Below are 25,132 nucleotides of genomic sequence, written 5' to 3' on the forward strand. Positions count from 1 at the left end.
CAAATGGAAACAGAGAATAAAACAAGTATTTATAACTTTAAATATGACATATAAATTTAAATAAACTGACCGTCTCTTATGTGGTATATTACAGCATACATCAATTAACAAAAACTTTATTTTAAGGAATTTTAATTTTTTCCCCCAATTGAATCACAAATATCTTGACTTTCAAAAACTGTAATTCACGAAAGCTTGCCTTAAGTGAAAAATAAAGGGAAACATAAAGATAATCTTCAGGAAAAGCAATCTCCTGACTCTTGCTTCAAACTGTTTTGAAACATTGAAAACAAAGAACAGAAACCCAAAACAAGTGCAATTTTGGTCAGATAAACTTTCTATACGGTCTTTTCCTTTCAATTAAAGAGAAATGAAAAATCCAGGATACTGGGTTTATCATTCCACTCCAATACAATATCACTTTCAGAATGAACTGTGGAAATGGAGCAGGTGAGGAGGGGGAGTTAAAGCAACTGGTTTTTCTCCAGGGGAAGTAAAAGAAGGGAGGTAACCTCTTCTAACCTTGCCAACATAAAAACTAGATCTCCAGGAAAATAAACTAGTAGTAGCTGCTGAAAGGAGGGTCCTTATCAATGGAAATTATAACAGTATGCCCCTGGGTAAGGATTGATTTGAGTAAATAAACTTAGAATCTTTATGAACATGGCTTCCTGAAGAATGTCATATTGTTGGGATATAAAATGAAGATACTTCATGAATGAAACATTTCTCCCGCTGTGTGAGGTAACCCCACAAAATCTCACTTGGAAATCTGATCTCTTAGTTTGAATCAGAGAGTGGATTCCGAAGTGGGATAAAAGAACTGGGAGAGCTGTCCCCAACCTGGCAGATCTCTTCCCTCTTTCACTGGAGCGTGATGGCCAGTACCTTTGAAATGATTAGTATAAGCTTGATATTGGCTAAGATCTATGATTTGTGTGAGTCTTATTTGATCATCTGATCCTTTGTGCTCGCTCACCAGATATTGCATATTCTTTTTCATTAAAAACTAGCAATAAATTTCCAATGTATACATCACATTCTACTACAAGATGCTTTTCACTTTTAAAAAGCAAACTAATTTAAAAAAAAGGTTTTTTGGGCTTCTAAAGGTTACACTATGATAAAAAGCATTAGAAAAACAATATAGAGTATGGGTTTATGCATATATAATTTTTTACTTATGTTGTATTTGCATTACTAAAACAGAAAAGTTAGATTTTCAGAGATTAGTCATTAATTTTCAAGATCTTATTCTTCAAATTCATGTGGCTACAACCAAAATGGCAGTATGATGATAAAGATCTCCAAAAAATCATAAAGTTGTATAAAAATTGTACTAGTAATATACATTAAACCCTGAATCTACATTAACACAGTAACTTCTTAAAACATATATAAACCATGATGCAGAGAAAATTAAAATCCGTGTAGCATATTTATTGCCAAACGAAGTTACTTGTTCTTTCAAGTTTACTCTGGTATTCTTAGTGGAAAAAAAGGTACATATAAATCTCTTTCCAGGTCAAAAATCTTGCCAACTTTATGAAGAAGAAATCTTCCATGAAGAGCCTGAGTAAAAAGGCATGACATTTATTCACTCTCCCTGGTCATTATATTCAAAATGTATTAATACATAAGGCTTCCAGACTATTTATCAAAGTTTAAGCTACTGGCTATTCTACTTTATAGGGCTGAGGGAACACTTCTTTTATCTTTTAAGTCTTATATATATATTTTAAATTGGAAGCTTAAAAAATATATATAAACTAAATCTTAAGGGGAAGTATGCAACAATCATTTTACCCTTGCTTTGTTGTTTTTCTCCATCAGAATCCGCTTTACATTTACATTTGTCATTGCTCTTTCCCTTTCTTTCCTAGGAATACTCATGCTACTTCATCACATTTCCTCCTCTTTAAAAAAGGAAATTGGTAAGAAGATAATTTAAAAAAAGGGTTTCCTTATTTCATATATGTGTATGTGTATATAATCTGACCATGATGTTTATAAATTAAGGATGCAACAAATAGTGTTCAGGTATTAGGAACATTTACCAGAAAATATTTTATTATCATTTGATCCTCCTGTTCATCAACTTCCTATATGTATATCAATATACAGCATTCAAAGAGGAGAAGAGAAAAGCTTTCACAAAAAGAGAGTTAAAAGAACACCTAATAAATATACTCAAGATGTTCGGTTTGTAGTAAAAAATAAAGTAAGAAAAGTGCTAACATCTCTTATTTTTTCTCCATTTTACAGCCTATCCTACTCTACTCCATTGTAATTAATGGTATAAATATATTATGCAAATTTAGATATCCAACAGACATCACTTGGAAGGCATGGGAAATTCTAACAGTTCTTAGAGCTTATTAATATCAAGAGTAACAGTTCTTTTCAATGGAGGATATGTATGTCAATCTATCATTGACATGTGGACTTGTGTCAACTACATACATCAAATGAAACTGATGTGTTTGAAAATATATGTTAGTATTAGTTTTTTCTTTAAACGTGCCAGCATATCATAATGGCGATTACTGTTGCCCCAAAAAGCACCAAGACAAAGATTTCTTTTAGAAAGAGTGATTAAATGTAAGAAATTAAGATATGATAGAACTGCGTTTAGAGAGTCCTGTGTGAACATATAGGCACAAAACACAAAATCATGAAAAGCATCCTGTTGTTAAATTTGGACTTTCCTGCCTCTAGCAGCAAGTTAAATATGGAAAAGTACATTTTGTTTTCTAAATAAACAAATATTTAAAACAATATCAAATTTAGGTAATTATGAAAAATAGCAATTTTGAAAACTTTAGCAAGGAAGTTTTTATGTGTGCCATAATAAAAATCACATGTGCATAGTAACATCTACTTACTTTAGAGTCTTCATTAAAAAATCATTTAAAACACAGCTATATGTCATAAATCTAACCAAGAATGGTAAGTGACTTATATTTAAAAATATTATAAATAAGAACAATTAGCATGCATACATTTCAGGGAATGAAAAATTAAATTTTCAAAATGATTCAAGATATAAATAAAATATGTGTTAATAACTGTTAAAACATCTAGCAAAACTGCCCCTGGTTTTCCTTCTAAGCACTTCTTTATATTTGAAAAAATAATTCTTAATATTATAAAATAAATTCCTTAGCTCATATATTATACATCTTAGACAGGTATTCACATAGTAAATCTATATCATCACCATTAAGCCTAGACTATAATGCAGATTTAAGATAAACTTAACCTTTAATAATATATAATGCATGTATAATATACAAGTGTGTATATATTTGCATATGTAATCCATGTATAATCTGTATTGAATTTTGCAATCATGCAGTCCACCAGTATTCTGAAATCAGGAAAACAAAACAAAATCCTGACTTTTGATCTGAAACACCTAGAGCACAATCTAGAACTTTAATGTCTGTTAGAAAAGTTACATGAACTTGAGAAAGTCACTCAACCTCTTCAAATTTCACTTTACTTATTTGGAAAATAAATATAATTAAGCTTGTTCATCTCTTATTTTTAGTTAATTATTGTCAGAGTATTTCAGACAGATATGGAGGCATAATAGCACAGCATAATGCTCCTTTCATCAATAAATACTGATGTTGCACTATTTGCAGCTGTCAGATATACTTTTATTCTTCTTGCTACTTCTTTGAGAAACAATCATCAGTCTCAGTTTTGTTACACCTTGGAATACAGTGCAGTAATTATAATGGTTCTTGCACATTTTTCTAAAAACTAACCATGCCATTAATCCCTATTTTTAATTCACGTTTAATGTAATCGAAGAAATGTAAAACATTTTAATAGTTAAACGGACAAACTACATAATAAACATTTCTGGAGAGTCTGAATATATTTCACCATGAAGTAAAATTATTAACCTAGAAACTTGTTCATTGATGTATATTCAGCACAATCCCATTAAAAAAGAAAAATTACATGAAAGAATAAAAAAAAAAAAGGGTTTCTGAGGAAGCAGCCTGAAATGTCTTACTGGTGTTAAAGAGCAATCATTAAATGGTAGTTTTTCAGGTTAGGTGGCTTTTTTGTCTGTATTGACAATTTTTGCTACATTGCTTTTGAGGAAAGAAGTACCTTTCTTTATTGACTTAATCTACTTGTTAATACATTTCTTTTTTCCCTTGAATCCTAGTCAAAATATCTTTAATTGAATTCTTTCTTCTTCTTCAAAATGATATTGACCATTCAAGCTGATAAAAATCTTTATTAGAGGAGTGCTTTATTGCAGGTAATAGAATTTCTTACATTATCTACATTTAAGGGTTTCAAATGTTAAAATAGGACAATAAATAGAAAGAGATAAGAACAGAATAAAAGAATAAACTCTAGAAAACTGTTAGAGAAACAAAAATGTTTTCGTATCTTGAATCATAAAAGGATGTTTTAAGTAGCAAAGTCAACAAGGACACATACAATGTTTTCAAGTAAATAAATATATTTACAGTTTTATTTTAATACCATGGCTTAAACCCAACATTTGATCATGCATATTATATGTTACATAATAATTCAAATAATTTAAGAAATTTTATAGCATATTTCTAAATGTTACCATCATTAACCATGATTATTTCATTTCCTGTTTAAAAAATATAGGGAATTCAGTAAAACCTGCTTTCCTCTCCTTAGCTCTATGGCTCTTCTGTTGTCCTGCACCACAACACTGAAACATCCTTTGGGTTCTGTCACTTATCCTTGCAATAAACTACAACACTCAAGAGTGCCTTGTTGCTACCCAGCCATTTGATAATTAAAGTGAGCTATTATAGAAAGGTAATAAACAAGGACACACAGAAATCAGGCAGTGATGCCAAGTCCAGGAGACAGGTTTTTTTTTTTATGACACATTCAACGAACTTCCCTCAATATGAGGTCAATAGCCAAAAAACTTTCTTCACTTATTTAGAGATAGAAGTAAGTTTTTTACTTTCTACAGTTAGAATAAGACTCTTCATGATTTATTTCATTTGAAGACATACTGTTTTCATCTTTTGATCTCAATGCAAGGGGAAAACAGAGGTAACAGTTCTTCGGTAAGAACTGTCACACTAGGATGGGGAAACTAGAAGCACTGTTTTGAAACTTACTTAATGTGCATAGAATATATGGTGAAATTAAACAGATTATAACCAGAGAGACAAATGACATGGATGAGAAGGTTGAACAAAAAATATGTACTGCCAAGTGGAATATTACACTTCAGAATAGCTGCATATAGAGACAATTTAAAAAATAAGTCTATTTTTGTTGTAAAAATACAATAAGGTAGGAATATGTTAGCTTAATCTACATTCATTAATATTTTATGCAATTGCGTACAAATGCAAAAAGTGTGAAATATCTGGAATGGAAACATTTCTGTATTACATACTCTGAGAAATAGCTAACACATAAAATAATGGAAAACTGATTTCATATTTAGCATGTCAGATTTGTGATACATTTCTTATCAAATAATGATTTAACCTAGGTTGAAATATGTACTGGTTTAAATAAAACTTCAGTGCATGTAGGATTCCACAGGGCCTTGAAAAGAAGAAAACAAAAATAAACAAATGAATGACATCAAATTAATAAAATGAAATGAAATTTTACTTAATATGAAGATGTAAAATGTTTAAACACAAATTAAAAAGACACAGACCAACATATCAACATAAGTCTATTCTACTTATGACTTTCTAAGTAAAAATTGCTATTAAAACTTAATAAAAATATTTATATTAGTAATGTTTCCAGGCTCCCAACTTCCAATTAAATACTTTACTACCAAAAGCAAGGTGAAGGAGTGAAGACCAATTAGCAAAATTTTATTTCTTTGGTCTTGTACATGGAGTAAAAAAACGAGTTTTCCTCAACTTTTTATGTATTCTTCATTTCCAAAAAACTAAATGATTAAAGGTAAGTCCATCTGGCTCTCCTTTTTGTAAATCATCCTGAACACAAAGCTCCAAAAGAATTTTCAATCTGTTGCAATTATTATTATTTTGAAATCTCTATGCTTTATTGCAGTTTTATGTGACAGGAAATTAAAACATTTCAAAATACTTCACCTTTAAAAAAAGGAACTCCTTGTCCAGGTAATGTGTATAAAAAGAAATACAGGATCCAAGAAGTATAGAATATGGCAGTTGCCTCCAAGGCATGTAGAATTCGGTTGGAGAGATAGAAATGAATATAGAAAAGATGAGCCATACTACAAGACAGTAAGTTCTATGTCAATACATAGGAGCTATATATGTCAATATATAGAACTGATAACAATATCTAGTACTGACAACTACAGGATAGGTTATATAGGACCAGTAACTGCTGAAATTGTTCTACAGAAAGAGAGATCACTCCCAGTTTGAGTGGCCAAATCAAATGGGAGTGGAGCTGGGCCTAAAGAGAGAGATACATCATAGGGGAGGCGCATTCTAAATAAAAGTTAAAAACAAAACAAACAAACCAGAACACTAAACAACAACGGAGACAAGAAATAGCAATTTGTGTTGGAGCAGCTTAAGTGGAATAAAAGGTTTATGTTTGGGAACAGTTAGAGCTAAAGTTGCATAAGTAGGGAAGGATGTAATTTTAGCAGCTATGACGCTGGTTTGAGGAATGTGGATTTTATCCTTTAAGCCTTAGTGAGCCATTAAGAGAGAGTTTTAAAGTAGAAATACAACACAGTGTAAGCTGTGTGTTTGTGTTTATTTCTTTTAGATTTATCTGTGGTGCATATATAGATTAGATATATAGATTAGAATGTGTAGAGACTTTAAGTAGGAAGCCAGGACCAAAACGAATGTGAGTCAGTCCTAAAGCAGCAAGCAGTACTGGAAGGTGACTGTTCTTCATAATCTGATTTTTCCTGTTAAGAGGCTTGTTCCAGTTTTGTGAACAGCTGACCCATCACTCAGGTTACAGCTCAAAAGCAACATCCTCAGGTCTTCCATGATGAGTCCTTTCTAGACACAAGTATTCCTACTTCACCTGACGTCATCGCTTAATCTCATCTTTCTGCTTATTTACATCATGGCCCTCATCACTGTGTGAAATTCTCTTACCAATTTCTTCATTTCCAATTGATTTTCTGTCCTCATCCACTAGAATATGAGGCTCATGAAGAAAGAAAACCAGTCTATTTCTTGTTCACTGCTACAATCTCAGTGCCTAGAACACCTTTCTTTAATTTTATTTTAAAAATGACTGTATAAATGAAAAAGGGTATAATATCTTGCGATGAAAGGAAACTCAGGGCTATACTTGTACGTTGTACACAGAAGCGCATACATATTTGCCAACCAAACATGTTCTTTTAAAAAAAAAAAAGCCTTCAGAATCATTAAGGCTAAAAACCATTTAATAGATACTCAGTGTTTGGTTACCTGTTTCCCAAATGCTAGTTGAATGAATGTAAAAAGACAGAGGAAATAAATTTTAGAAATCTAGAATCTGTGTTCCCGTGTATTTTATGACTCCTGACATTCATGTTTTTAATAAAGTTCTAATACAGATACACCTTTTAGTATTTTTAAAAGTGTTAGTAAAAATGAAGGGAATAATATAATAGATGGAATATGTTCAGAGACACAAATGTCATAAAGTATACGATCCTAACATTTCTCTTACTATGAAAGTTTATAATATTCTAATACTTGTCATGTAGTTAGGACAAAAAGCCCCAATACTTCTCTGTCCTTTTTAGCTAGTATAACACGAAGCAGGGGAGGGGAAATTACCAGGAAATATTAAAGTTCAACTAATGAGAATAAATGGTTCCCCTTAACTAGTCTGTAGAGACAACAGTAATTTGAAAAATAGGGTACTTTTTTATGATTAACCACTCTGGGGATATTGATATTGTAACGGCTTTACACCTTCATTGTTTCACTTATTAATATAGTCTAGAGATTATTCCATTCCAGAACATTAAGGTTTCCTCTTTTTGCAGGGGGAGGGGGCTCTACAGCCCCCATTTTGTGAATGAGCCATTAGTACTAAACAGTCCCCTATTGGTGGAAATTCTGTTGTTTTCATCTTTAGCTATTACAAATAATGCCCATAAAGGAAAACCTTATAGAAATGCTATTTGGTATATAGGAATGTGTATGTTCTGGGTCAATTTCTAGAGATAGTATTGCTAGATGGAGAATAAAACCAGGTACGATTTTGTTAGATTTTTCAAAATTTCTCTCGATACGAAATTGTAATAGCATATGACAATGCCATTCTTTAAAAGGAAAATTCTTGAGAAAAGTAAAAAATGTTTAAAAGGTCACAGGATTGAATGATATTCAGTCATTTAAACTATGAAGTAAAAATTTATTAATACTACAGCACAATAATATCTATTTTAAATGCCCAAAATATGTAAACACATGTATGTTTATATACATGCAATATATTTATAGATATACTATAGATTCAGTGTTTGTATATTTATTTTAACATAATAAAAATCAAAATGGAGGGAAAAACTTTTAAAAGAGTAGAAAGTAATATATACCCTCACACCAAGTAATTTTTGTCTTATAGTGACAAAAGGCCCAATAGTGAGTCATTACTGATGCTCCCTCAAAGAAGAAAAATTAATCCTTTCAAACTAAGAGTTTGTAGCAACTTTCCCATAAATTAAGAAGATTTTAAGTAGCATTTTTGGAGCAATATGAAGTGTTTCTTATAATCTTAAAATTTGAAAAACACTGTATTTCAAATTCTAGTCTTAGGCTAAAAAAATGAACAATTCATCAATTTTTAGGTTATACTTTTCTAATTCAAGAAAATACTGAACCTGTTTAGAGTATTTTTCTTTTTGAAAGTTACTCTGTATTAGACTAACCCTTAGACAAATTTTCCTCTAATTTGATGGAGTAAATCCAAATCTGTAAGTCCACTTATAAGCACAAAGCTCATAAAGTAATGACAAATCTGAAGTAATTCTGATATGTAAAGAACTATGACTCTTTAAGCACTCTGAATTGCAAATTACACTCTTTCTGGTATAAATTTTCTCTATAGTAATTCAGCTATATACATGTAAAATTCTAACCACCATCTTAAAAATGTGGCATCACATAAGAGTGTAATTTTCTGATATTCTTCCTTTATAGAGCATGACATTAATGTTACATGTGGCTCTTTTTTAGGAAACTTTCTGTAACACATTATTCTAAAAATTTCAATTCCTTTGCGCCTATTTGGTATGAAGCCAAACATTTATGGAAGTTTTTTTTTTCCTTTACCTCTCTACAGTTAATTTATAAGTTATTAAAACACTTTACATCTTTATTTTGAAACACTAATAATCTAATATTTTAATGTTTTTTCCCTAAAATGATTACTACGTCTTTTATTGGCAGACGATATAAGCTAGTGAAGGCAAACAGAATTAGCCACCCCAAAATATGTCTCTTTGGCATAAAAATTACACTGAGTTAATTATTTTTAAGAAACTGCAGACACAGAAGAAGCTCTGAAAAGTGACTAAAGTTACCCTTTGTAAGAGATATTTACGTTTATAAGGGCAATTTCCATTTGTAAGAGTGTCTCCCTCTCTGTACCAGGCAGCGGAGGATGTCTAAATCTCTAGAAACTCTTGTCAGTGGAGAAGGCACGGACTTAAATCTAACAACCTTACCCTTGTTTACTGTGTTTTTCTTGGTAACCTCCCATAACTGGCTTCCCCACTGCCCAACACCTTTCTTTTGTCTCTAGCTGGAGATGGTATTTAAAGTGTTGGCTTGGCCATTTCAGGGAATTAATGTATACAGGAGATATACATGGTATTAAATTTTTCTTTTTCTCCTGTTAATGTGTTTCATAACAGTGGAGACTTAGTCAAGAACCTAGACAGAGAGAGGGAAAATTATTTTTCTACCCCTACAGTTTGGAGACCCACGATGGGGCTTGCTGAGGCACCATACTTGCTCTGGAGTCTGCAGATGGGATCCTGGAAAACTGGCAGAAGCTGGCTAAGGGTACTAATTCTTACCAAAGGCAGATCTCCTGGATCTGTCTCTGTAGTGCCTGGTTCAGAGAGGAAGGTAAGCATTTCTTGTCCCTTCCTTTCCAAATTTAGATTAAAGGGAGAAAATACCTGCATGAATTAGTTTCTTGGGTATAGCAACTTTGGTAAAGATTTTTTTAATGAGTACTCTTGTTTTATACTGACCTACTTTCCTCCCAGAGAGATAGTAATTGTTTGCTTTTATCTCTGTCTTTTCTGTCATTTGTTATAAGGAGGAGAACCATAGCCTAGAGAGGTTTTCCTTCTATTTTATTCTATGCCTTAAAAGCTTGGCCTTGTAACCAGTGAGAATATTCTCCCCGGGATCCACCAGTCAGAAGATGCATGTGTCGGCATGCATCTAGTGGACAGCCCAATAGCAGCATTTTCATTGTCCCCCCCCAGCCCCCCTGCCGCCAGGGGAGTTTGTCACAGGGGTCCCAGTCCATAGGGGGCCTTTGACATCTCAAATTTCATTGTCTCTTTAATGCTGGAAAAGTCCCATTCTAGTAGCACCTGCCTAGTGTCACAGATTAGCGGGTCTGTAATTGAATACATCACACGTTCTCACGGAAAACCGGAGACACCATTTTCACTACACCATTCTTACCACTTGTGACAATGAAGGTCTTTGCTTTCTTAGGCTAACTTTGGGAGTGAATTTTCAGGATCTTGTGATGGCTGCAGCTTTTGCACACTCTTTTGGGATGCCTCTTGCATCTATGGTTAAGCCATAAAAAGCCTTATTGGTTTGAGTTGCTATTGAGATATATAAGATCCTACTTGTCAATGGCCAGATGATGAATTCTTTTAATTGGAAAAATCTCTATACTTGAAAAATTTTTAGAGAGCTCTCATTCTAACAATTGTCTTTTTGGTACCTATGGACAGACCAGATTGAAAAGAGGACACTAAGAATTGAAATGGCTTGCCTTACAGACTCCTTTGACAAGATGAAGTTACAAAGCCTCATTAACCACAACTTTCAGAAGATACCATCAAATTTAGAGAACAGTTAGAAGGATCAGTGGACATCCACAGTCACATTCACAGGAACCCTGATTGGTAGCTAAACGGTGTTCTTCCCACCCATGACTGTACTGGACTTATCAGATAAACCAGATGGCCTCTTGGGAAAACCCCCTCGCTGAAGAAACAGATGACCAGAATTTCTCCCAGGCCCTCCTACAAATAATCAGGAAATGGATCAGCTGGAGGCTGATGTTCAGGTGCTGATTGAAACAATAGCAGAGGCTTCTCCCCCTTAAGGTTAATTGGTTTAAGGTTGAATTGTACACTCAGGAAAAAAAAAAGGAGAGCATTGTAAAACCTTTGTTGAATGCTTTATATAGATTTTACAAAGGTACTGCATTAAACCCTAAAGTTCCAGAATATAGAAATCTTGATTTCCATCTTAGTTGGAAATCTTCTACCTGATATAAAGCAAACTGAAAATAATGTAGTTGAATGGGCAGGTCAGTCCCTTGATACAATTTAGGCTACAACCAAATTCTTTGAGGAATTAGAAACAACTTTGTTTTTCACATCTTTGCAAAACCAGAGTTGCAGCTCTAGAAACAATTCAAAGTCCATCTACCCTTTTTAGCCACGCCACCAAAGGTCCCCTATTCATCTCAAAATGCTTGCAGAAGGATCAGGACATTGGAAACAGTACTATCCTGCACCTAAGAAAAATACGGAAAGTTTAAATAGTAATTATTCCCGGCCTCCGATAATATGCAAATATACCCCCAAACTCCATTTTGGAGAAAACTTGGATACTTTCTCTGTGTTTTTGAAATGTAAATTTTCTACCCCATCTTAAAAATTTTCTACCCCATCTTCTCTAGGACCTAAGAACCACTCCTTGAAATGTAAACTTTAGGGAGATGTTTCTCATCTGAAAGAGAAAAAAGGAGTTATTTGGAAAATGGGCAGATGAAAAATTCCAAGTCTCTTCTTTCACAAATACTAGCAGGAAAAAGGAAAAAAGAATCTTTACCCATCTTAGTGGACAAACTTCCAGAAACACAATTTGGACCCAACTGTTCTCTTATAAACTAGTGAGTCTCTTATAAACTAGTCAGGTACTAATATTGTACCTGACTCATAGCTAAAATTTTAAAATGAAAGCTATAAGATATATATTTGTATCTGTATGTTTACAGATGTCTATATATGTATGTTGTAGATGTGTGGTATTTTTCTACCTCCAGATGTTATTGCTAAAATTAATCTGTAAAAGAGCTCTATTTAATTGACTTAAAATAAGTGCTTTATAAATTAAGTATTCCTAAAACTCTCAGAAATATAGAAACTAATCCAATTTAAAAAAATCACAGAATCTTGGATGATCTCCAGTAAATAAAGCTAGTTGAAGTTTGTTGGTTTAATTAAAATAGACATGTCTTCAGTGTCATTAAATATAATGCAGACACCCAACTCTCATTCTACTTCAGTTTACTAGTTGAAGAAAGTTCATATTACCTCTGTTAACAAAATTTGTAAACAAGAAAAATAGTTTAGGATGATGGCTGACTTTGCCAAATATCTCACAAAGTTTTCATGAGTAGTTTAAACATAATTGTTGAGAACAAGTGATTTAAAAAGGATAAGAGTTTTTAGGTGAATGTTTCAGCAATAATTATGTATTATGGTACATCTATTTAAATAGTTTCCCAAATCCTTTTCATAACTTCAATCCTTAGAATTCTGCTGAGTTAAGTGATAGAAATTTATCAAATATCTAGATTATTTCCAAATAAGATAAAATATTAAACATCAATTATTGAACATAAGCTTATCTACTTTTGGCTTCCTATTATAGAGGAACTAATTACATTTGGGCTTGTTAGTAAACATTTCTTGTGCCACGTCAAAAGACTTTACTATTAAAAAGAGCACATGCTTCTAAAATTATAAAATGTATTATTAATTTGCCAATGTAAAGAATGCTGTAGTAACATACAGTCTATAATTACTTACTTTTTAGTTTTCACTATAAATTAAAGTTCATAAGGGTTAAAAATTCTAATTAATGTGATTAAAACTACTAGAAACAGTAAGGGAAACAACTGCAAGGAAAGTAAGATGTGTTTTTGGCTAAGCAAATGTATGAGGTATGAAATTCCTAGAAATCTGATCTATACTGGTATAAAGTAATTCTATTTATTATCTTAAAATGTATGTCAGACACATAACCAAATTTCCTTGTCAATTGCATTGTTATGCACTCTCGTCAGATCTTTAACAGTAGCTATTTTTAAGTATTTGTCATTTACAGACAGTTATTATTTTACTTTCATGCTTTTGCAGAAGTGCTTAATCTTCAAGGAAATTCATAAAAAGGGCTCTAACAAGCACTCTAGAATACAAATTCCTGATAACTTTAAGATCATGAAACCCAACTAGGTAAGAATTGCCAGAAATAATGCAAGAACTGGATTAATGAAGAGTGAGATTTAATAACATGGGAATGAATGAAGTGATGAGGACGAATATAATTTTTATGACTTTTTGTTTGAAACACTGCTGGTTCTTTAATGTTTTGTTTTTCTAGACTTAAGGAAACCTTTTTCTTTTCTCTTGAGCTAAGTATGAATTAAAGCAATTTGGCAAAGCATGACTTTGTGAATAAAGATGAAACAATTACTTTTTCTCCCTAGCTGATCCCTCCAGAATTCAGAAACTCTAGGTATTTTTATACTTATTTGCATAAATTCAATAAGACTCTGTTCTTATAAGAGGACAAAACTGGAAACACTGGCTATATTGCCAAGGCTTTGACTGGAATGTCATATTTGAGAATGTGCCTAGAATCAGATGACCACATAACTTTAAGAAACTAAGTTTGATTTTATGAAGCCAATAATGTCCCTTAGAAAAATAGCCTGGTACCTTGCTTACAGGGTTCCCAGCAACCTTCCCAGGTGAATAAGGAAGTTCAACTTTCTGGCAGGTACAGGAACCTCAAGATATTTTTATACCTTGAGAAGAGATATATATATAGGTTTTGCAGGCAAAGTCTGATGGCAACTTTTTGGCTTGGCTTCCTAGCCTTGAGGCTTTTAAAGGCTCAATCTGTGATTCTTTATGAAAGTTCTAGCAAAGCAGATTTAAAAAGAACCTGTACAATCACTATTTTTGCTGCACTTACGTAAATAATCAGGCCAAGTTTAAGGAGACTAGACCTATTTTGCAAACGTTTTAGTGTTATTGTGATTGTCTTTGGTAAAAATGAGAGTGATTATAGAGGGAAATGTTTTAGTAGCATACCTTTGTGGATATTAGATTCTAATCCTATTAATTATCTTAGTACATATATATATATTTTTTTACCTGTAAACTAGAAAGGAAACTTTCAGTTTCCTCAAATATCTTGCTACAACTCTTCAAACTCATTTCCAATTTTCTCCCACCCTTCTAACTTGGAATGGGTGAAAAGAAAAGCCCTTTCCTTAAGCTCTGCAAATTGAATGTGAACAACTTGATATAAACTTCAGAGAAATCACCACAACAGCTCATGTATAGACAATCTTCCATGTCTGTTGATATGTGGGAGACTCAAAGTTTACCTAAGCACCTAATAATATCAGAGACAATCAAACTGAAAAAGATGCTTTGAGCCCGACATATAGAAATCTTGACTGGCTGATGCCTGGACTCAGAAACTGAGTTATAGTTTGTTCTAATCATTAATCTTTATCTTTCTTTTTCTACAGAAATGCCTCTTACGAAGTACCTGATTGCAAGCACAGTATAGACTTAACATTGGAAGCACATTTGCAAGACCACTCCTGACATGAGACACAACAGTTTAACTGGACTGACTTATTCTCAGGACTAAGACACTGGTTCAGTGAAATAATGGATCAAAGTATCAACTCAGCTTCTGAACTGTGGGACTTCTTGGGGAAGTTTTAAAGGCAGGACTTAAGGGGAGCAGAATTTGACACCCTAAAATATGTCTCTTTGGCATAAGGATCACCTTAAGCTGATTATTTCTAAGTAATTGCAGACACAGAAGAAGCTCTGAAAACTGAATAAAAGTTACCCTTTTGTAAGAGACATTAACATTTATAAGGGAAATCTCTACTTTTAAGGGTATCTCCCTCTCTATACCCAGAAGAGAGGATGACTAAATCTCTAGAAACTTTTATCAATGGAGAAGGCACCAACTTAAATATGCCAAACAACCATACCCTTCTTTAGTCTACTTTTTCTTTTAACCTCTATAACTGGCCTCCCTGCTGCCCAACATCTTCCTTTTGTCTTTAGCTGGAGATGGTATTTAAGAAGGTAGCTTGGGACATTTCGGGTGTTAACTTAGTTTTCCTGTGTATCTCCCATCTATGCCAGATGTACACGTTACTAAACATGTTTTTGTTTTTGTCTTGTTACTCTGTATTATAAGGGTGTCTCAGCCAAGAACTTAGAAGGGTAGAGGGAAAATTATTTTTCTTCCTCTATACAAGTATTCTCAAGTTCCAAAGTATGAGTTAAGTAGCTGAGAAACTTCTTGATAGACAAAGACCATTATGAGTGCTAATGATCTTGACAGATATTATCCTATTTTGTGCTGCTGAAATCAAGTTACAAGTAGGAGATTGTCAGAGAACAGCAGATATCATAAGAAAACTAAAGGGGGAAAAAATGAAGTAATTTAATTAATTAAATCTGATAGCCTGATTAAACAAAGCCTCAACCATGACAAAATAGAAAAGCCATCAGTTGGTATAATGAAAAAAATAAAGTACTGTCACATCCTTATGCTAAGGCAAAAAATTGTCATCATTATCATTTCAATTTAGAATATATGGTTTTATGATTTCTGCATATTGAAAAAGTAATGTTTTTAGGGAGTCATTGTGACTATTACCTTTAAAAACATTTAAATATTCATTTATATAAAGTGTAGTATAATTGGATCACAAATATACTCAGCCAATATTTGTATGAATCCAATTTAATCATATTAAAATTCAAATAGCCATTTAAAACATATTAGTGTACAATTTGTTAATTCTTATTATGTACATACAAAAGTTTAAAAACCTTTGCATCTAATCCTACCTTCTATAATAAGTAGAGTAAATAAAAGTAGATTCTTTTTTATACCTATGTCATGCAGGTGTTTCTCTGTGTGTATTGAGAGACTATGTGTTTTGGTATATATATATATATTTATCTATATAAATATGTTGTATTTATATTGCAAAATGTGTGTATATATATATTTAAAGAATAAATTTCCTTTTACAGACTTTCCTGATTGTAGACCACATTAAACAAAACCATTGCTTTCCCTAGAAATAATATAAATCTCCAAAGATTTACATTGAACAAGTACTTAAACAAAGTCTTAGAGCTTAAATTAATACAAATTATGATTAGCTACAACTGCATAGTACATCATAAACAGATACTGAGAGATGCCCTTAGCGTATACACTGTGTTTTCTTCCTTCAGAAGGGACCCCCTATTATGCAATGCCACTTAGCACACTGGAAAATACTAAAACAACTTCTAAAGTTTTCTAAGGCAAATATTTGAAATTTTGAAGTTAGATTTCCTATAGAAATGGCAATCTATGAGATGGAAGTAGAAGTGGGTTGGGAGAAATTTTCTTTTCAACAAATATCTACTTTTCTTCTCTCCTATCAATGCTATCACAGAATCAACATAATTTAAAGCAAATATGATCATCACTATTACTAGATGAAGGGGAGCAAAATATACTAGCACAAAACATGCCTCTTTGGCAAATGGATTATCTTGAGCTAGTTATTTTTAAGAAACAGCAGGAGAAGCTCTAAAAAATTGAGAAGTTACCCTTTGTAAGAAGAATTCACATTTTTTAAGACAAACCTCCATTTGTAAGGGTGTCTCTCTCTCGGTACCAGGAAGAGAATGACCAAATCTCTAGAAAATTCTATTAATGAAGAAGGCACCAACTTAAATCTGCACAACAACCATACCCTTGTTTACTGTGTTTTTCCTGGTAACCTGCCATTGCTGCCCTCCCTACCCCCATCTTCTTCGCCTTCAGCTGGAGGTGGTATTTAAGGTGGTGGTCTGGGCCATTTCAGGGAATTACTGTTTTCCTGGGTATGTCCCACTTATACAGGAAGTATACATGCTACTAAACTTCTGTTTGTTTTCTACAGTTATTCTGTCTCTATTATCGTGGCAGGCAGTCCTCAGCCAAGAAGGTTAGAGGGAAAGTTATTTTTCCTCGCCCACATAATTTAAGCTATATAAAATATTTGTGGGTGTGCTCTTTTGCGTTGTTTTAATGAATATTTTTACAATTATAAGAATTTTCATAGTTAACACTAAGCCTTGTTATTTTCCCCATGAGAATTTCAACCACAAATTCACTTAACGAAAGAATTATCAGTTAACTAACACCAATTCTATGTAGCCAGAAATGAATTAAAGACCTGGAGACATTCCAGGAATGATCTAGTTCCTACATAAAGATTCAGAATTTTAAAAGGAACCATTCAATGCAATACTGTTAAGGACAACTGCATGTTGTCACCCATGTTTTAAAATCACTGGTTGTCTATGCTGACTTGCATTTAATACGTCTTCTAAAAGGCACAAAGTAGTCACTGCAAAATATTTGTTAGATATAACAAGGAAATATAGAATAAAAATGTAGGATAGCAATATGTACTTCTGTATGATTTTTGTGAATAAAGTAAAACAATGCATACTGATTTGTTACTGATTTTTAGGATTATAAAAATATCATTAGAGTCTTAGTTAATCTATTCATTTAATTTTCACCAGGTAATTATTGAGTGCTTTCTTTATTTGTTCACTGTTAGTAGCACACCTCTAATAAATGGGATGTGCTGATATACAATGAAGTGTAACTATACATTTAAAGTTTATAGATTCAGCTCTGCCTGGGCTGGAAGAAGAGTGGTACACAGAGAGAGAAGGGGATGGAGAGATGCATGCAAAAAAAGAAAGAAGAAAAGCAAATGCAATTTACATAGTATAGTCGATTCGACAGTTTTCTTCTCAGTGCCCCTGCTAAGTGAATATGATCGAAGAGGCTGAGCAGGCTGTTCCCTCAGGTGGTCTGGGTTCCCCTAGTGTGAGTCTCTTGATGCATTGGGTCTGATTCTAGGGTTTAATGGTCCAGAATGCTTTTTTTTTTTTTTTTTCATATTGCAGGGCCTCTAAATGAAGCAAACTATTCTTATCTAGGGCTGCAGCCAAGATACAGCAATTTGTTCTCACTGAGGGTCTTTGAGGAGTTGCAAGGAGCACATCACAAAAGGATTTCTGGCTAAAGGTGATTTTTCACCTCACTTCCTTCAAGTCTCACATCTCACACCTCATCCTCAGACCTGCCCAGGTCACTCTATTTAAAATTTTTGGATCGTAGCCCTAACCACACCCCTACATTCACAATTATCTTTTCCCTGTGTTATTCTTCTCTTTTACATTGCATTAGTAGCTTCTAACATACCATACACTTTACTTATTTATTATATTTTTTATTTTAAGTATAATAAAATGCAAGCTCCCTGCAGGATTATTTGTTGTTTGGTTAAAGGATGTATCTCAAGTACCTAGAACAAGGCCTGGCTTCCAGTAAGCACTTAGTAATATTTGTTGAACGATGCATGTATGAATCTCCAAAAGTGGTGCCCTTAGAATTTCACCAATAGATAAGCTGATTCCTCCATTAAATATTAACAAGCACCTGTGGCAGTCGATGTTTCCAGTGTTTTTCATCAATGTTCTTATATGAAAGTTACCCTTAATGTAACATGAAAAACTGTAGTTCAAAAGAAAATCTGGAATATATCATTCAGTTTTTAAATCTGATTTTTTTTAATTTGTAAAAACAGAAATACCTGAGATAAGTAAATATTAAAGAATGAAGCATATTGGGGAAAGGTACTCATCTACTAAACACTGGGGCACACTGATGTATGATCAGGATAAGCACTGAATTTAAGAAAGATGATAGCAACGAATGGATCCAAAATAGGTTTAAGAAACTACAGTTTATTAGCAGCTGGATGAGGGAACCTAATTGATAGCTATTCAATTCTTAGCATTGGGCTTAACCCATAAGCTGACATAATGTGTTAGCATAACACAAAATACTCTCCTGCTCTAATAGCTAATAAAACAATTACAGTAAAAACTAATTACTTTTATTCCTTACATGATGAACTATTTCATATTTGTTAGAACTCCCTGCACACTACTGTGCCGGGAGGGATCCAAAATTAAATCTAAGAAAAATAGCATAAATTGAGAATACTTAGGTAATTGTTTTGAGTTTTTCAAAATGTGTATTCATAATGCAACTAGTTAAGTAGAAAGCTGCATTTACAAAGTAAATCCCACCATTTGGAAAATGCGTTAAAATATTTGGAGAACACACAGTGCTGTGAGCGTACATTTCCAAACTGATTTATGCTTCACTCATACATGACAGACAAAATGTGTGATGTCACAATTCGGTTGATTTTAAATAGTCAAATGAAAACCATTAATGATATTTAGACTAACAGTGATTAATAGTATTTGATGAAATACCTGGTAACTTTAAAACTCTTAAAGAAAATACGAACAAAGCAATCCTAGTTCAACTAAACACTTCTTTTTAAATATAAGTGTAAAACATATACTAATGAAAGGAAGATCTTCTTAAAACTTTAGTGCTTCTGCCTCTAAGAGCAATCTAGAGACCCTGCGACAGTTCTGAGTCAAGTTCAGGCACTAATTGAAAGGAAAATTTACACCCAAAGTCAATCAGCCACATTTAAAATGACAATCTTCTGTAGACCATCAAAAGGAAGTTAAAAAACTGTCCATAAAGGTGTCAAATTAGTAAAAGGATCTAAATTTTCTCACTGCCAGAATATAAAATTTCACTGTAGCATTTTGGTTGTTCATGCTCAATTACCTTAACCAAAATGTTATTTTCAGTAGTTCAAACTATAAAGTGTTTATAGGCAGCATATGTGCTTTGTTGAAGTATCTATTTATACAACTGATGTAACCAAAAGAATCTTGCCTACCTCTCAAGGTAATCTTGTAATTGGCAACATCGCTACCTGACAAAATCTATTCATCTTCTCTCCAGTTTTAATAACTCAAGTGACACCTAAGAAATTATTCTTTGATCTTTCAATAAACTAAGCCTGTGCAGACAGAGGAGGGTGAAAGAGGTTAAACTGGCATTGATTATTTAAGACACATTCATCATTTATTTAACAATCTCCCTCATCACAAGAACTATTGTGTTTATAGGCCCTTGCTGAGACGCTCTGAATTTACTTTTAAATAATTCTTGCCGTGTGCATTAGAAATCAGAGCACACTGTACTCTAACATTAGTTTCAAGTCTCCTGATAAATCTGTTGTAGGCTAGAAGTTGTTTATTGTACAAACCTTTGAACTTATTCACTGTAGTGGGTTTTTGGAAATTTCTTTTAATAGTTTTCATTATAATTAATATCTTCTGGGGATACTATTTCCTTTCTTAAGCAAAATGTGTAGTAACAGCTGTCTTCCCAAGGAAATTATATTAATAGATACTTGTAGTCTCTTATATTCTGACATTTATATCACTGAAACATGATCCATAATGATCTGTAAAGAACAATTTGTGGCGAATATTGACAGTTTTAGAAAAAAAAAATAAGAGACAAAAAAATCATCCACAATGTGCATGATTTCTACAAGATTTTTCATTATTTTTCCTGATAAATACTATTGCAAATTACAAATAAGTATAGCATATAGTTGGTATATATATCATATTTGTGAAAAACTAAAATGTCAAATTATATTTCCTGAGAAAATGTGAGCAAAATGTTATAAGTCAAAGGATAATGATTCTTATTCAATATAAGAATGTAAAAAATCATTTATAAATAGATACTGAAAAGTATAGAATATATATTTCAGTCATGAAAAAAGTTACACTATTGATGAATAATATTCCAAATAGTCACACAATTTATCACATTTAAAATGCTTTACTTATTTCTATTTTGTTTATTTAAAATATTTCCATCCCCAGTTTTTTCAATACAAATTGCCCTAAAATCTATTACAACACTTACATCTAGTTACTGGCATAGGGTTCTAGATGCATATTTTTGGTAATTAATTTGCTGATTCTGATGATTGTCTTAGAATATATCACCAGGAAGTATAAAGTATGAAATCTTTAGAACATATCATTCTATGTTAATGAGTACCCAAATCATATCAGAAACTTGTACAAGGTGATCCTTTAAGGACTCACTACCAAAAAATTATTACTCTTTAATCAGTAAAATACATTAAGCTCTCACTGTCAGATATGAAAAGAAGCTACAAATGATGAAGAATTAACTATGATCATGGCTTTTTAAATTTTTATTTACATGTCTGGAGAACCAAATAGCACTGATATAAGAAATTTTGTAAAAACAAGACAAGTATGGGTCATAGATATGCATTAAAATGCATAGGAAATCGCTAGTAGCTATAACTTAGCTACCTCCCCTATTGAATTATTGTGGTAAACGCCATTTGAACTTAATAAAAAACATTTATTTTTAAAAATATTAAACATTATCATTTAAATAACATATAGCACTGGTATTCAAGAAGTACTGTAGTCAGAATATTGATATCTAGAATATTTAGGTATCTAGAATAAACACTAAATGAATGTAAGGGAATAACACAAAAGAAAAGCATAGCTTTTAATGTTTTTTTAAATGAAAAAATAATGTACATAAATATCTGAAAACAATTTTTTCTGGAATTGAAAACTTTGGTTTATATCCTCATAGAGACAGCTTTATGTTAAATATGTTAATATACTTTGAAAGGCAACACAATGGTAAAATCATATTTATGTTATAAACACAAGGGCATGCAGATAGACATACATTTTATCATTACATCCCTTCATGAAACTTAAAATTCTCTCTCTTCTATTAATACTTGTCAATAAAGTGGTAAAAGTAATATTAATACATTTTTTTAAAAAGAAGAGATTTCTCACAAATGTTAGATACAAGATAAAGAAGATAATTCCCTTATGTTTCCATCAAAAGGAAATTTAAAGTCATGAACTTAGGCAAAGTGAAAATTTCATTGCTTTATTTAAGATAGGTATTTGAATCAAAGTTGTCCAAAATCATTTAGTGTTACTAGAAGCCATCTTGTATTAAAACATGTTTTATAATCCTATTTTGACAGTTCAACAAGTATTTCACACTGAGAACAAAATGCTAACTTTCAATTAAATTACTTTCTGCAACCTGCACCAAAGCCCAAGAGCTAAAATACTATTGTAAATTTCTCTGCAAAGCTGTGTTTCCTTTTATGCTCCAGAATGTAAAAATGATATGCTTGGCCCTTAGTGATTGCAAACATAATAACTTTATCAAATTGTTAATATATTAGTACTCTCTTAAAAATAAATTGTCCTAGTATTCTAATATGTCTCTTCCACATGTCTGCAAATTCACTAATTCAAAAGACTGTATTAGAGTTGTTGGTTTAAAGAAATTAATAAGACACTGGTACGCTAGTCGGTGCCTGTAATTATCTTTTTCAGTCCCAGAAGGTACTTGGGGATTATTTAAGAGCAAAAGATGAATGGTGCACCACTAAATCCTATTAAATCAATGCATGGGCACAGCAGCAGCAGAAGTAAATAAGCTGTGGAGGTCTGAATACCAATAAAAAAGATAAAAATGGTTTCATATAGCTACTTACATCATAGCCTAGAAGTTCAGTTTGTGTGGATTTATCTACTCTTGAAGCAAAAGCCTTCTGTAAATGCTGAACTTTGTCCTGCAAAAAAAAAAAAAAAAAAAGCAAAACCAAAAACACATTGTTGGTGAGTCATGTGCTTCTACACTAATATTCCCCACTTATTAAAATTTGGTTACTGTACAATTCATGATTCTTTGTGTGCATACTTCGCTCTGGCGGTGCTTTACTCATCAGCTTAAACATTTAGAGCTTTAAATTTCAGATCATAACGACTCCATCTTTGGCATCTTTTCTTTTAGTAAAGGAACCATTGAGTCAGGATCATGGTTGAATGCTAGTGACATGATTTGCTTAAATGTGAGATCAAATGATTATACTGTTTTTTGTTAGCTGTTGTGTTTTGTTTGGTTTGGTAAATTAAATTGATAGGATTTTACTGATCTCGTTTCAGAGCATTTACATTTAAAATCCAAAACATTTTCAATAAGTAATACCATCCAGTGTATTCCATTTAGTATGTTTATATTTTTTTATCTTTATTTTTTTGCTTCTTAATTGTCTCCTTCTGGAATCCACACATTTAGAAATCTGTCCTTTAAGGGATCTGACATGACTCCAATCCTGTTATAACTAAGGGACATAATACATGAAGGATGTCTGGGATTTCATATCTCAGATGCAAATGTACTAATTCCGATTAACTAATGTGACTGGGTCTCTGGCTGGGGTCCTCTTATCACTAAATGTATCACTTAAAAGGAGATCTTGAGAATAATTATTGTAATGTGTTCATTGTGTGTCTGGCACAGCTGGGAGTGCTGTACTCACATGATCACATCTCATCTTGGGAGTATTACTACTATTACCACCCATTTTGAAGGAGAACAACACAGTTTACAAAGTTTAAGTAACTTAAGTTTCCCAAGAAGTTCACGTGATTCCACTAGATTCTGTTTTTGCCTTAAGTTGCTTTAAAGGAGAATTTGTTTCCCTTACTTGGCCAATAAAATAGTTGTATAATATTTTAATGACAAAAACTGATTTAATTCATCATTTAACTTCTTCCAGGAAGCGACGGTGGTCATCACAAACCTCACTACCAACATACAAAACTTGTGTTTCCTCTCCTCCTCTCCCCCCCTCTGCCACCCCTCCCTTTCCCTCTCCATTCACCCTCTCTTTGCTTTAAATTCTTCCTGAGATATGCAAGTTATCCAAGCTGTTTAACAAAGTACATACATAATTTAGGTAAACATAATTTGACATTGAAATATATAAAATAAATATTTTATGGACTATTAATGTCCCAACCTTCTAACTTCCCTATTACAAAACTTCTGGTGCTGCTATTCAGACAAAAATGAAAATGGAGATTAGATAACTCAAGAAGATGTAATGTGAAAAGGGAAGATTTTAATTGTTTGAAAAGGATAAGTGAAAATGTGGCCACATTTTCCAAAATAAATTTAAAACAAGAAATAACAAGTTGTGTTTATTTAGACTTCTTTTGGAACTGGGAAGAGAGCAAAAAGGTAGTAGCAGGTAAAGGAACAAATAACATTTGCTATCAGTGAATGGTTGTTTAGAAAAATTTTTGAAATGGGTTGGAGTCATAGGTATTAGAAAAATAAGTTATACATCTGTAGGTATATAAATGTTTGTATATGAATCAGAAACTACACTCTAATGCATACAGTGGGGAAGAATAGATAGCAAATACTTCCATTATGCTTTCCCCACATTTTTTATTTTCAAGGGCTTCCACTCTAAAGATAGGAGTTGAAAAGGATTGGTAAACTCTGGTCCATTGGCCTGAGTTTTAAGACTAAGGAAATTTAAATCAAGATAAATGAAAAACTCAAAAAGCTTCATTAACCAAAAGCCTAATAAAAGCAAAACAAATAAACCTTAAATAAAGAATAGCTATCTTCAGAAATTTTAAAAGAAAAAACCACAGACATTTCTAATGAAAAATTCACTGCTACTCCCTTTTGCAGGCATTTCCACAACAAATACATCATATTTGAATTATTTATTATGTATACACTTGTATGCCATATTCAAATGTGGAGAGTAAATTAAACGTTTCCAATTGACTTAGGTGCACAAAATTAAGAATTAAATAATTCAGTGTAAGTTTATTTTATTTAGTAGGAAGAAAATTTATGAAACTTTATGATAATTTCCATAACAGAGTTAGATTAAATAAAGACTATATAGTTGTTGGGAGATAAGTCTTAATGAGTCTTTTGAATTTCTGAAAGACAGATGGAAATATATGGATCAACAAATTTAATATATAATAACAAGAGTATTATAGATA

General features: G+C 32.3%; 1 protein-coding gene across 6 annotated transcripts in view; it reads right to left on the reverse strand.

The window, feature by feature from the left end:
- Positions 1-25,132, reverse strand: part of CCSER1 (coiled-coil serine rich protein 1) — a 1,301,104-nt gene that overhangs the window by 572,202 nt on the left and 703,770 nt on the right. For 3 of the 6 annotated variants that reach the window (XM_061191724.1, XM_061191722.1, XM_061191726.1), the window contains one exon: positions 22,810-22,887. The exons of 1 other annotated variant lie outside the window; for it this stretch is intronic. In XM_061191724.1, the coding sequence (XP_061047707.1) occupies positions 22,810-22,887 (78 nt within the window). Of the gene's footprint in view, positions 1-5,406; positions 5,584-22,809; positions 22,888-25,132 lie in introns of those variants that run through there. 2 more of the 6 variants (XM_061191725.1, XM_061191727.1) reach the window with 2 other exon arrangements.

This window comes from Eubalaena glacialis, chromosome 5 (genome assembly GCF_028564815.1).
Source record: "Eubalaena glacialis isolate mEubGla1 chromosome 5, mEubGla1.1.hap2.+ XY, whole genome shotgun sequence".
NCBI lineage: Eukaryota > Metazoa > Chordata > Mammalia > Artiodactyla > Balaenidae > Eubalaena > Eubalaena glacialis.